At 38.8% G+C, this 13,382-nt stretch overlaps 2 protein-coding genes across 2 annotated transcripts; both read right to left on the bottom strand.

The window, feature by feature from the left end:
* Positions 1 to 1,944: 1,944 nt before the first annotated feature.
* On the bottom strand, positions 1,945 to 6,840 carry LOC147498291 (uncharacterized). The gene is made up of 7 exons (XM_086560330.1): positions 3,890 to 6,840; positions 3,663 to 3,791; positions 3,396 to 3,518; positions 3,115 to 3,307; positions 2,692 to 3,027; positions 2,493 to 2,604; positions 1,945 to 2,190 (listed from the first exon to the last, which is right to left on the bottom strand). Exons 1-6 carry the CDS (start codon positions 5,708 to 5,710, stop codon positions 2,522 to 2,524), a joined length of 2,685 nt encoding a protein of 894 aa, XP_086416456.1. The 5' UTR covers positions 5,711 to 6,840; the 3' UTR covers positions 1,945 to 2,190; positions 2,493 to 2,521.
* An 878-nt stretch (positions 6,841 to 7,718) lies between these two features.
* LOC147498290 (pentatricopeptide repeat-containing protein At1g74750-like) lies at positions 7,719 to 12,728 on the bottom strand. Its single transcript, XM_086560329.1, has 3 exons — positions 12,508 to 12,728; positions 10,624 to 10,742; positions 7,719 to 10,512 (listed from the first exon to the last, which is right to left on the bottom strand). Exon 3 carries the CDS (start codon positions 10,507 to 10,509, stop codon positions 7,891 to 7,893), a length of 2,619 nt encoding a protein of 872 aa, XP_086416455.1. The 5' UTR covers positions 10,510 to 10,512; positions 10,624 to 10,742; positions 12,508 to 12,728; the 3' UTR covers positions 7,719 to 7,890.
* Between the last annotated feature and the right edge of the window lie 654 nt (positions 12,729 to 13,382).

Genomic DNA, 13,382 nt, shown 5'->3' with positions numbered 1-13,382 from the left:
TGCTTTGTCTACCACAGAAGCAGAGTATGTGGCCATTCTGAGAGGCAAGCAAAGAGATGATTTTGTTCTGAGGATTGATGGAAGAGCTTGGGATGAAGCAAGAGAGAAGTGTGTTTACACGGCGGATCCGAGTGCTATACATCTTGCTAAGAATTCCACCTTTCATTCTAGGACCAAGCACATTGATCTCCGATATCATTTTATCCGATCTCTGTTGGAGGATGAGGTTTTGGCACTTGACAAGATTCAAGGGAGTGAGAATCCGGCGGATATGTTGACCAAGACCGTGCCTACTGAGAAGTTAAAGTTGTGTTCAACTTTGGTGGGTCTTCTTGCTTGAAGACCATGATGGATGAGCCGAGTGTTTCATTAATAAATTGGAATTGGATTGAGTTGTTACAATTGAGATGTGATGTGCATGTAGAATCTCGAAGGTTCCAAGTGGAAGATTGTTGGGTTTGTGGAACCGTCGAGCTTTGCTCCGTTGTCCTACACCTACCTTCCTTTTTGGTTGGAGAAGAGAGGCGACCAGCAGCTTAGCCTTAGCGAGGCGCCGACCACGTTCATGCTTTCTGAAATTTTCATTGATTTCCGGTATTTCGGCCCAAAACCCATTTTCTCACCTTTTTCTATGTGTACCTATATAAAGGAAATAGAATAGGGTTTTGAGATAACTTAGAGAGATTCATTTCTTGGGTATTGTGAGAGCTCTATTGAGTTAGGGTTTGAGTGAGGCCTCTTGTTCTTGATTCTTGATATCTCTTGTAAACTCTCCAATCTTTGTTATAAAGGAAACTCGGCTCTTGTGTGGATGTAAGTAACATTTACCGAACCACCTAAATTTTTGTGTCTCTTTGCATATTTACTTCCTTATTTATTGTTTACTTGTTATGGGTGATGATAAATTAGTGGCTTTGCTTGTTTGAGTTTGTTGTGATAACTACCAAAGTCTTGGGTGAGTGATTTCCTTGGTGTGAGCTCCAAGTTGAAATCATTTGGGATAGAAAGTAGTTAGATTGAGGTGTGACTTTCTAGTGAAATCTCCTAACAATCTAGATGTATTTAGAGAGGCGTAAATAGAATGAAGAAGAAGAAGAAGAGCATGGGTGCATATAAGTCATGATTCATCCGAAGTTTGAGTAACCACAGATGATTTAAAAGTCCATAGCAGTAGTAGAGGTTGCGTAGTAAATGGAGGTGTAATCTACATGGGGTTGGAAACATAATGTTGGGTTTTTATGTGTCTGGCTTTTTAGGGGTGTCTGCTGCCCTCTTAGATCTCTATTGGACGTGGTGTATGTATTTAGAATCTTATTCGTACTCACATTAATACGCAATGCATTGTCCTCTCAAACCAAGAGACGTGAATGAAGCAATTACGCTAGGCAATTCTTCTTCTGTGCACCCCTACACTAGTCCGTAGCACCCACAAGTATTCTGTATCACCTTATGACTGTGCACATGCCCTGTAATCTGCTTGACTAGGAAGGTTTCAGTGCCATCCATACTCTCTTGTACTGTTGTACACCATTTTGATATAGAGATTTCCAACTTAGTGGCTAAAAGCCAGTACTTGTTTTCTGGTTTTGTTTTAGCATTTTTCTATGTACTTCCCCTGTTTTATATAAGGTGATTCAAGGGCTTGTACTTTGTACTTGAGATGGTTGTTAACTGCAAGCCATTGTGTTGGTATACTAAAAGCCCAAGACCAAAAGCGATGTAACTGACCTATAAGTATGTCGAGTCGACTAGAAGATTTCACCCTCCGAACAGATTATCAGACTTAATAAGAGTGATGTTATGGACTCTTCACCCAATATTTACCCTGCCCATTTCCCATGACCCCACACAATACCCAATCAAATATTGGTTTTGTCAGGTGAAAGAAAAAACAAAACGAATTGGAAAACAATCCACTAAAGCATTCTCAAGAGAAAAGTTAGATGAAGTTCAAAAAATAAGTAGCATTAATTTTTGTCAGTTTCTTGCTGTTCTGAACACATGTACATTGGGCATTCAGTATACAATATTAGCAGAAACGGGGCCAGATAAATGCGCACTTGATCAGTATTACTACAATATATTCTGCTACATGGCTTGGTGCTGTTGAACACCATGTAGTAGGAACATGTGCGACGCCTTCCATATGAAAGCATACGTGCAGGCCTCGTCCTGCTGGAGCTTCCACACCTACATAAACACAAAGGAACTGCATTTCAAAGCGAGGTAAGAGGAAGGCAACTTAGCAGTAAATCTTTTTGTGGAAGGAGTTAAAGCCAGTTCCAAGGCAAACTAACTTATTTCTCATGCCAAATGCAAAATAACAACCTCAATTACACGAGCAAATAAGTACTAAATGAAAGAGATGTGATACTTTTTTCAGAATTCTATGACAAATTAAAATTAATCCAAAAAACTATACAGAACATCTCAACTACTACAATAAACTAAATTGCGAAGAAAACATTATTAAGAAGACAGAAGAGAATTACCAAGACTTCGTCATACAGATTCTTCAAGGTCAGCATGGACATATTCTCAATTGTAACCCTTCTGGCAGCTTTTTCTCGGAAGTCTGGTATTCACTGTCTGCCACTGGACTATCTATGGATCACAGCCACAGACAGTATCAGTTATCAAGCTAAATAGGAGTATAAAATCAATCCAGCTAACATGATATAAGAAAACTACCAGCGCTTCGTAGTTCAGCTTCTTTAATGTCGGCTTGGTGTTTTATTTCCTCTAAATTAAGATGCCTCAATGTTTCTTGATCACACTCTTCCACTGTTGGATCAACTTGCTCAGCTTCCCATGCGGCCTCAGATTGCTCACCCTCCTCTGCAGCCTCCGGTTGCTCACCTCCCCCTGAATGACGTTGTCTCAAAGTTTCAGCGTGACATTCTCCCGCTTTTGGATCAACTAGCTCTCCTTCCCCTGCAGCCTCAGACTTCTCGGTGGCATCACCCATACAGCCTTCTGATTCCATTTTCTCGAAGTTATTTTTAGTCACTGTCTCCCCCAGGTCGACTATGAATCACAACCATACTGAATGTCAATTATCAAACCAAATAGGAGTACGTATGGAATACAGCTGACATGATAATAGAAAATTACCTTTGCTTCGCCGTAATTCTTCTTCTAAGATGCTTTGTCGCATAGCTTTTTCCATGTCGGCATCTAACTCTCTGTCCCTTGAATTATGTTTTCTCACAGTTTCTGTGTCACTATTATTGGAAGCTAAAACTGTTTCCTTTGCAGCCTCAGATTTCTCTGTGGCATTATCAACCACAGTGCCGCCCACGTGCGACTAAATACACAAACCAAGAAAATGTTAAATTAAAATTGGGAAGGTAATGTTATATAAGGAGAAGCAGTCAAACAAAATCAGTAAATACCAGCTTCGGTTCAACTTCATCAACATCCTCTCTAGAACTTTTACTGGTAGCTAAACCTGCTTGCCTTGCAGCAGACTCAGACTTCTCTTTTCCATCATTGTCAGCAATTTCTTCTAATCGTGCCTACATATACAAACCAATAAAATGTAAAATTAAGATTGGAAAGGTAAGAATATACTACGAGAAGCATTCAAACCAAGAAGCAGCATCAGATTTCTCTTTTCCATCATTGCCAGCAATTTGTTCCAAATGTTGCAAAGTAAATACCTTAATGTTTGCCTTCACAAGAGAAAACAGAATTTCCCGGTAATCAGCTGCAGCAAAAGAATTGAGTTCGAGCGCCCATTTATTCATGTACTCAGAAAGTTGCATGTTCCAAGCATCACAATCGCTAATCTACAGATGGAACAAGACATAAGTGAAAGTAGAATTAAAATGGCACAAACTAAATTCAAATGTTTCGTCTTACAGATAACAGTACAGAAGGAACCCACCTCTAAATCATTATTATCATTATTTTCCTGGTTATCTGCTTCTATGCAAGTGTCTGCTAGGAACTTCAGCCCTCCTGAACCTTCATCCTTGCCAGTGTTTAGAGTTTCCTGCTGTGAAGTGTCTACTGATTGTATGTCTTTAGAAATATCTTTCTCTTTCTTAAATTCAACCAGTTCAGCTTCCCGCTTCCGAAGTATGGTCTGAAATTCACAAACCTTGCATTTCCAATGATGTTTTCTTTGTTCTGCCAAACTTGTCCATTCTTTCAGCCTTTCTTCACTCGAAAGACATGAAAAAACCCAAGTCGAAAAAGCATCGCCCCTAGGTAGTCCCCAAACTATATGGTCAACATCTGCACTTTCCTCAGGCATACTGTCACCTATCCTTACATAGAAATCAAACCCCAAGCTGCTAGTATTGAAAGTTTCACTCAGGTTTCTTTTCCGCTGAGCAATCTCATTATAACGATCACTTATCTCCAGCAAAAATTTGCAGATTCCTTTGAGTTGGGGAGCTCCTAGGAGGCAGATGCATAGATGAGTTTGGTCCAAGCCGATCTCCTTAGGTGAAACACCAAGAAGACCGTGTAATTTGCTCATAGCATATGCTGTCACCATATTCACATGTACTGCCATAAGCGCTTTATTGAACAGAAGCTCTTGTAATATATTCTGAATACGTTCTAGACTTGTAGCACGCTCAGAATCGCAAACTTGAGATTTCGGATAACTCAGTGAGAAGAAATATCCCCTAGCCCACCTCTTGGGATTATATTCAATTAATTCAAAACTCTCATTGCGGCTATACTCCAAGTCCGACTCAGATTTATTATGCGTGGATGACAGCAGTTTCCAATGCTCTACAAGTCCTTCCCTTACAGCAGAAATATCTACGGGTTCCCACGTTCCTTTGGTAATAATATTAATCCAATCGCAATCAACTCTAAGAGAACAATCTAAGCTATGTTTAACTGATAATCTTTTAAAGTGAATTCTCCAAATATGTTCCAAATGCTTGTAAGAGTCAGGAAATTTCTCATCACAGCAACAGCACTCCCAGAATTCCCATTTCTTATATTCATCAAAAAATAAGAATGGTTCAAATATAACCTCATTTGCCAAATTGTCGTCTAAAGAACTGAAATGAGACCTAAGATCAAGAGGACACACATTGAGGAAATTCAGCATCTCATCAGTATTCAAAGATTCCCACCAAAGGCTTACCTTCTTCTTCTTGCATTCATTAATAAGACATACAAATTGATCTTTTGCAGAACAAATTCTTTCTTCAGGATCTTCTATCCTTATTTCATCTTCACTTTCCATCTTATCTTCAGCTGGATCACTGGGGTTTTCAACTGCGAGCGCGTGGTTACATACTTGAATAGCTTTATTATACCCATCTGCATCCTTAGAACGTTGGAAAATCAAATAAGCAAGAAAATAGCGGAACTCAATAGAATTAGGAGCGAGACCAACTGATTTTCTTGCTGCTTTAATGCCACTCTTGAGAAAGACATCTTCCAGGTGTGGTACAAGTTCAGCTGAGTTAGAAGCACAAGTTTCGAAGATCTTGGCTTCAACATACCGAAGATAAGCAGAGTTGCTGTGGTTTTTACATAGGTTTTTGATGATTTTACAACCTTGGAGGAAATCAGCATCTTTATTTACAGCATCAACAGCTTTTTGTGCTTCATTCTTGATGGTCAGTGAGTCTTGCTCATTGGTGGGGTTCTTTGAAGATGAAGAAGAAAGAGGAGTGTTATTGCAGAGTGGGTGGACTAGTGGAGATTTGAGGTAGTGTTCCTGGTTCTCACCCATTAATGGAGTTGATGGTTATTTGTTGAATTTGAATTGCTTGGTGAAGAAGAGATGAAGAAAGATTTGAGGAAATGGCTAGTTTCTTGATAAGTAACAAGAAGTTTAGAAGTGAGAAATGAAGATAGAGTTTGTTGGTTGGGCGGTTTGGGGAGAGGGTTTTTATAGCGTGACTACCAAGTTTTCTTGAAAATGGGTAGGTTTTATTTGTTCATGCGATCTTGTTTGTTAACCTCTCTATCCATACCGCTAATTATTGGGATTTGTCTCAAACCCGGAGTTAGACCAAATCCTAGGAGATCTAAAATCCGGTACACCTTTTGTTTACAAGAACTTGCTTTCAGGAACCATACCATCAAGCCTAGAACGCTGTATAAATTTAGATATCCTGGACGTATCATATAGCAAACTAACTGGAAACATAGCTGCAGAAGTCGCTGGCTTCAGAGATATGGGAATTTACTTAAATATGTCTAACAATTTTCTGAGCGGTAAACTGCCAATGGAGCTTAGCAAAATGAAAATGGTTCGTGCTATCGATCTGTCGTCAAACAATTTCAGTGGCAATATTCCTCCAAATTTGTCAAATTGCGAAGCAGCAGAGACCATCAACCTTGCTAATAATTCTCTTCAAGGAAAACTTCCTTCATCCTTGGGCGATCTTCTGAACCTCCAAACTTTAGATCTCTCACACAATCTACTTTCTGGGGAGATTCCAGCCTCATTCAGTAAATCCCACAGTCTAGTTCAATTGAACCTATCATTCAATAACTTCAACGGATCCATCCCACAGGGTGGTCTCTTTAACTCTTTACCATTCGAGTCATTTCAGGGCAATCCACAACTCTGTTGGCCATCAGCAGAGCTGCAAAGTTGCTATCAAAGAAAAGCATCAACATCATATTCATATTCATATTCATATTCTTGCAAACTTCTGATCTTGCTTGTCAGTACCATATCCACATTCGTATTTCTTGCTAGGGTTGGCGTATCATATGGCAAAAGGATTAAAGGTTATAAAGAAGAAAAGGAGAGAGGGGTTGAAGAGACGATTTTTTTTTTTTTTTATTAGAATTGAAAAAAGAGTATAAAAAGAGGTTTTTATCTATTTTGGATTAGGAACAATTGAAATCGGTAAAAAAAATGCGTAGAATTCCTTTTTAATGAAAAATCTGATGTGTCAGTCTCAGAGAAAAAAATGGGGCTGACGTGGGTCACTGGGAGCATTCTCAACTACTCAGTATTAATGGTCTTTGATTTGAAATATCTGCTATAAGAATATAAGATGTACGATTTCAAATATTAAATTTAGCACCTTTTTTTTTGTTATATTGACAGCTTTTTAAGTAATAGAAATATCAAAAAAATTGCATAAACTATTTTTATTATCATTTATATCTACTACAAAGCGTCAGGTGTAGCTCTGTAGGACTCGACGAGTATAGTCGGATGGAAGAAGTAAAGATTTGAATCATTATTAGGTCTCATATTGTACAAACCCAGATCCGAATACGAAATAATTATCGTTAGCACCTGTTGAGGCCCATTTGGGTTACAGGACTCTAGCCAAGTGCCAAACTCAGTAACCACTAATCAACTAACCATTCAGCGAGGCGAAAGTTGAACACTAATATCAAGTATTCCTCCTTAAACTCTCCATTTATAATTGTTTATAACTGTATATATTTTAAGCTGACAAAATACAGCAATATAAGAACTTCGTGCAAATGGGACCATTGACCTGAGGAACTTGTATGCAGCGACACCATAACAAAATGGTTTTCTTTTTATTCTTTGGTGGAAGAGAAAAGAAACAAATATCCATGTACTCCATACTAGATAAACAGATACCTCTTAGTTTTGCATTTGCAACTTCACAAGATCATTCACTAGAGGAACTTGTGTGCAGCAGCAGCAAAATAAAATGGGTTATTTTCAATCGATAGTATGGGATAGTATGGGTTTTCATTCGGCTTCTACGTGTTCTAGTGGGAAAAAACAAGAACGAATATACATGTAGTCCAGACATAAATAAACAAATACGTCTCAAGTAAGTATTTACAACATCCCCAGAGTTACTAAATTAGAAATATACAAACACTCGACATAAATAAATAAACAAACACTTCTATCCCGACCAAAAAGTGCACTAGCACAAACAATGAAGAACAAACATTCTCAAGCTAAAGTAGGTGCATTCTTTCCACATAAGACTGGAGCAACCATCTGCTGAGAGCCTCCCCTCGCCCAACAAAACACCCTGAGTTACCGTTTTCGGTGAAGAATGGAAACCCGAAGATATGTAGCAGCTCCTGCACAGATTGTCTGACAAGAGAAGTTCCTGTAACCCTGCTACGTCGACCCCAACCTGTCACAATATCGATCCGAGTGGGTCCAACACCTGATGCAAGCATCTTTCTATGAAACCATGCCAGCGTCCTCGACAATGCTGTAACAGCAGTACCATCAGACATAACATGAAGATTGATAAGCCAATAGCAAGAACTCTTCTCCCTCAATGCATCAGGGTACACATTTCGCTGAGCAGCCACTTCCCATACTGAACTGGCCTCCTCCTTCAGACCTGACTTGTGGAGGAAATCTATAACAGCATCCACAAGTCCTCTTTTGCTTTCTCTATCCTCACTGTGCATTAGATCCATGAAGTTGCTTGCATGATCTCTCACGTTCTGACCATCTAGTCCAGCAGCTGGCATGGACACCAGAAATGCATGAGCAGCGTGGCCAGTGATTGTCATGAGCTCACCACAAAACATCATATCACCATGAGTTCTTGTGTCTGTACAGCAGCTGAGGAGCAATGTGTAAGTCTGCAAAGAAGGTTGCAGACCCAAAGCCAGCATACTCTGAAGCACTTCATAAGCATCAGGGAACCGGTGTGCCCGAAGGAATGCACTAAGAAGAGAATTGCATGTGGGAACATTAGGGCACAGCCCTGCGTCAAGCATAGCTTGAAACCATCTGCGAGCTTTATCAGCATTTCCAGCCTTTCCCCATAAATCTACCAGGAGACCGTACACAGGTTCATCTGGAACCCAATTCTTCCGTTTCATCTCTTCAAAAACAGCTTCTGCTTCATTGAGATAACCACAATGGCCAAGGACTTCCATCACAATGCTGTATGTCACCTTGTCAGGTTGGAATCCGGCATTCTTAATGTCACTGTACAGCTTTAATGCACTTTGGTAGTTTGTAGCCTTGGCTTGCAACGCAATCATAATGTTGTATGTGACCAGATTTGGAACACAACCCAGAGAAACCATTTCCGAGAACAGCTTGTTGGCAGCGTCCAAATGACCAGCTTTCCCAAGGCAGTTGATCATTACACTGTATGTGAAAGTATCAGGCGAAAGTCTGGCTTCCTGCATTCTTTTGTACATGTCCATTGCAACATCAAGAAATCCCGCTTTAGCATGAATGTCTATGAGGGTGCAGTAGGTGACTCGGTCTGGTTCACAACCTGCTTCTTGCATCTTGTAGAAGACTTTAACCGCCTCATCCATGTAATTAGCACGCCCATAGCTATGAATGACACGATTATATGTCACCACATTTGGCATGCACCCATCCCTGACCATCTCATCAAGTAACCTGTTCATAGCACCAAACTGTCTGGTCCGTCCAAGAATGCCAATCATGGTAGTAAAACTATGCCCATCATGTTTAAACCCAGGCTGCTGTTTCAACCAATAAAAAAAGCCAAGAGCAACAGAATGATCTTGGAGCTGTTTGATGATCTGGTTGGCTTGGTAAGCATCCAAGTGACACTTGAGACTCTTCAAAGCCTCTTCTGCCACAGGTCCCCACTTGCTACGTTGCAAAACTTGATAAACACGTTCAACAGAAAGCCTCGGATTAACAAACTGCTTACCCAGTGGGGCAGTCTCTGCTGTCTTTCTCACAGATCTCAAAGGCTTCTGATTGTCGTTTGCAGTTTTAATGCCTTCATCATAAAATTTCATAACCTTTTCTCCACTCCATCTACTAGACTTAAGCTTTGGATCCGACCCATATGTATTTGTTTTTGACCTCTGTGGCATCAACCTATGCCCCTTTGCATCTGAAGGTACGTTTTGGGTCCCCACTGAATTTTCTGTCCACTTAACATGGTTCAAATCTTTCACTGAACCAGCTCCTTGGGCTTTACCTTTTGGGCCATTGAACTGAGGTGGGTTACACTTTTCAACCGTTGGTTTTACACAAACTCTGGAAATGTTTCCTCTGGAATGAGGTTTTACATAGGAATTGGAGACACGGGGTGCGGTATCAACCACAGAACTTTGTGATGATTGATATGTCCCATTCCCATCTAAGGTTGGAATCTTATAACTTACTAAATCAGAGAGAAACCCAACTGCTACAATACCAGCCTTGACAAAATGATCCACGACATGACCAGATGATTCCACCATCTCTTTTTGGGAAGCATGAACATCTCCAAATACCGAACTATCACCATCTGACCTTCGCAAGGAGCTGGGAGCCGATGACATGGGAGCAGAAACTGATGATAGTTGCACACCCTCGGTTTTGGAGCGAATAACAGTCCTTTCTCCATCGCTTGAGTGCACATTTCGGGTCTTATCTGAAGACTTAGACGCTAAGGTCGAAGGTGCCCGTACAGGTAGAACTTCATTATTTCTCTCCTGATTTCTTGATACATGTGTATCATCTTCAGAAGAAGTATAAGAATCTTTATCCACCGCGCTACATCGCGAACCACTGATCAAGAACGACCTCGCAGACTGGGAAAATTTACTGATCTGCGATGGTCTTAACATGATCTGCAAGCAGAAGTTACTATTAAGTGCTAATCCACCAGGAAGACAAAGTTTGCAACATCAAAAAAGACACAGGACAAGATGTTTTTAGTCTATACCATGTGAAACTCTTACCTTAGTTGCAACACACAACTTCGCAAATGCAAAAAACCTTCAACCACCCACTGTTATTACTCGATAACAACGAACTATCCCATGGCAGCTTATTATCACCAACAAGCACACAACAAAGGCTAAAAGGGGAGAGGAAAACAAGGAGAAATTAGTCCAACCAAAACGAATTGAAGGAATAAGTAAATTGAACATTTGGCAACCAACACATGCTGAGGTTAGAAACATCCACTTACGAGAAGTTAAAATTTACAAAAAAATAACCTGGAGCAACAATGTAATATATCATAGATTATATAGTTCTTTTTAATTCTTTGACCATACCAAGTCATCTTAACCAAGTGTCAAGGAATCTTTAGAAATTGGAGGATAGGAAAAGAATCAGGCTTAGCTGGCTTAGGATTATTATTTTTCTTTTCAAAAATTACAAATTCGACATCCCAAGAACTGTTCTATATTATTTTCTTCTAGATTACAGTGAACATTTTGCTTATCTGAAATGCCAAACATATCATAGCTTTGGACATCCAGCTACATGAGCTTCAATGAGCAACCAAACTTCAGACCAATCATTGTTCGATATGTATGATTTACCAAGTTGTTTTTCTACTCTTATCATAGATAGTTACACCTAACAAACTCATGTCTCTAACTGTGACAAATCCCTATGGAGGAAGGGACTAAAGGGATTTTCTCTCAACATCCAAGCTAAGTCCGAAAAATCAGGTATTGACCTATGTAGGAAGGCAAGGACCTTTGCTATTTGATTAAATATTGGCATATAGCTCGACTGGGGTTGTGTTGAGGATCTGAAATTGTGGATTGCTAGTTTGAAAAGCACACATACTGGTTTAAAATAAGAAAGAAAAACCATTAATAGGGCTGAACCTTAATATTTTGAATGAAAAATAGAAATTTGAAACAACTATAATTACAAATATTAGTAGTTCCAGCCACTTCCAACATATAATACTGCTGCAACGACTGGAAAAAAACAAACAACAACAACCCATCTGTTCTAACATATACCATATACTCATATATATTCAGTTTGTAATAGTGAATTAAGCTTTTACGGAATAAAAAAAAAGCAACAGAAGCTTCCTCTTTAAGAATCAACAAAATAGCAACTATAATCGAACGTAATAGAGACTCATTTTCAGCAGAAAATTCTCAAAATGGAGACCACTAAGCTCTTGACCTTTTGAGAGTTTTTCACTGCTAAACAAGGTAAAAGTTTACACAAGTAAGGGGGTGGAAAGTTTTCAGAAAGATTAGAGTTCTTGTGCAGGAACAACTCCCGCTAAAATTTACCAACAAAATATTTTGGGTTCAAAATTTCTCAATCGTAAGTGACATTCCCCTTCAAATAATTCCCATGAGTCGAACACACCCTAAGCTTTGACAAGAACACAGCATCACACTAGCCGTCTTTCTTACCCTTCCAATGCCTCGTGTACAGTTCCAAACTATCTCTCTTATAGTTCCTAACATACGAAACGCAATGTCCTCAATTTGGAAAAGTGTCTTCTTAAACTAGTGTGAACTCCACAAGAGGTATGCCAAATTATCACATAACAGGTAATTACCACCAAAGTGTTTCTATAAAAATATTTGATTGTTTCAACTTTCAACACTCAACTAAAACAGAATCTTAACCGAAGTTCCAATAATGACAAAAAGATCACACTTTAAGATATTCCAATTAGATTAACTCTACATTAAACAACAATCTCTACAATGAATTATAACCTGATAAATTCTCAAAAGTTTCATTCTTTTCTTCCTTTTTGCTAGAAAAAAAAACATTTCTCCATTTAAACTAATACAGACAAAAAATGCATCTTTTTTAGCTTCTTTAAACAAAACAAAAAAAAAGAAAGATACCTTGAAGACTGATGATGGGTAAAAAAGCTTCTTCTTCTTTTTCTCTCCACGTTGAAAGAAAAAGAGAGAAGGCCTCCTCCAAGTTCAAACAAAATGCCCTACTTACTTTTTTTTTTCTCTTTATATATACATCCTCAAAATCTGGAAAATAATTTGTTATGATTGATTGACTTGTCTACGTGGCAATAATTTTGACTGTTGGGGGAGAAGAAACATTGTCTAGGGATTCTATGGTTTAGATTTGTTTTCATCATTTTAAGGTGGGTCCTAGTTAACAACCTCTCCTGAGTGAGGTACTGAGGTCATTATGTAAAGAGAGAAAAAGGCTTTTGAGTCCAAACCATCTTATTATCTGCAGGGTTTATGCATAGTGGAATTGGGTATCAATTTGGGCTACGATTTATATAAATTCGTTAAAAAAATAAAAAAAGCCATAAATGATTCAAACAAAAATAATATGCAGTCATGTCAGGGTTACTTTGAGCATTAAAAGGCTAAATCAAGATGAACCAATGGTTTTCTTATGATTAAAACAATCATAATCATGTATTTTCAGTTTTCAAAATTTACCGCAATACAAATAAAATTAGTATGACAAAACGCATAAATACATTTTATATGATGATATTGTTGAGTACATAATATATGTTAAGTCCACATCCAAATCTCAAGTTGGACGTGCATAATTTGAGAAATTATACGGGAAATAGCTTTGAAGACTCTTTTGTATCATAGTCTGAGTCATTAGAGGAAACCAAAAAAACAGTCATTCTTCCCTTCTATGATCACTAGCTTCTCAAATAATATGCAAGATTCACAATTGCTAGTGGTTGGTGACATGAGGTGTCTAAAAAATTAGTTGTGAGCTGTAATGA

The sequence above is a fragment of the Coptis chinensis genome, chromosome 5 (genome assembly GCF_015680905.1).
Source record: "Coptis chinensis isolate HL-2020 chromosome 5, ASM1568090v1, whole genome shotgun sequence".
NCBI classification, from domain to species: Eukaryota; Viridiplantae; Streptophyta; class Magnoliopsida; order Ranunculales; family Ranunculaceae; genus Coptis; species Coptis chinensis.
The sequence above is the reverse complement of the archived record's forward strand: the minus strand, read 5'-3'. Positions and strand labels throughout refer to the sequence as shown.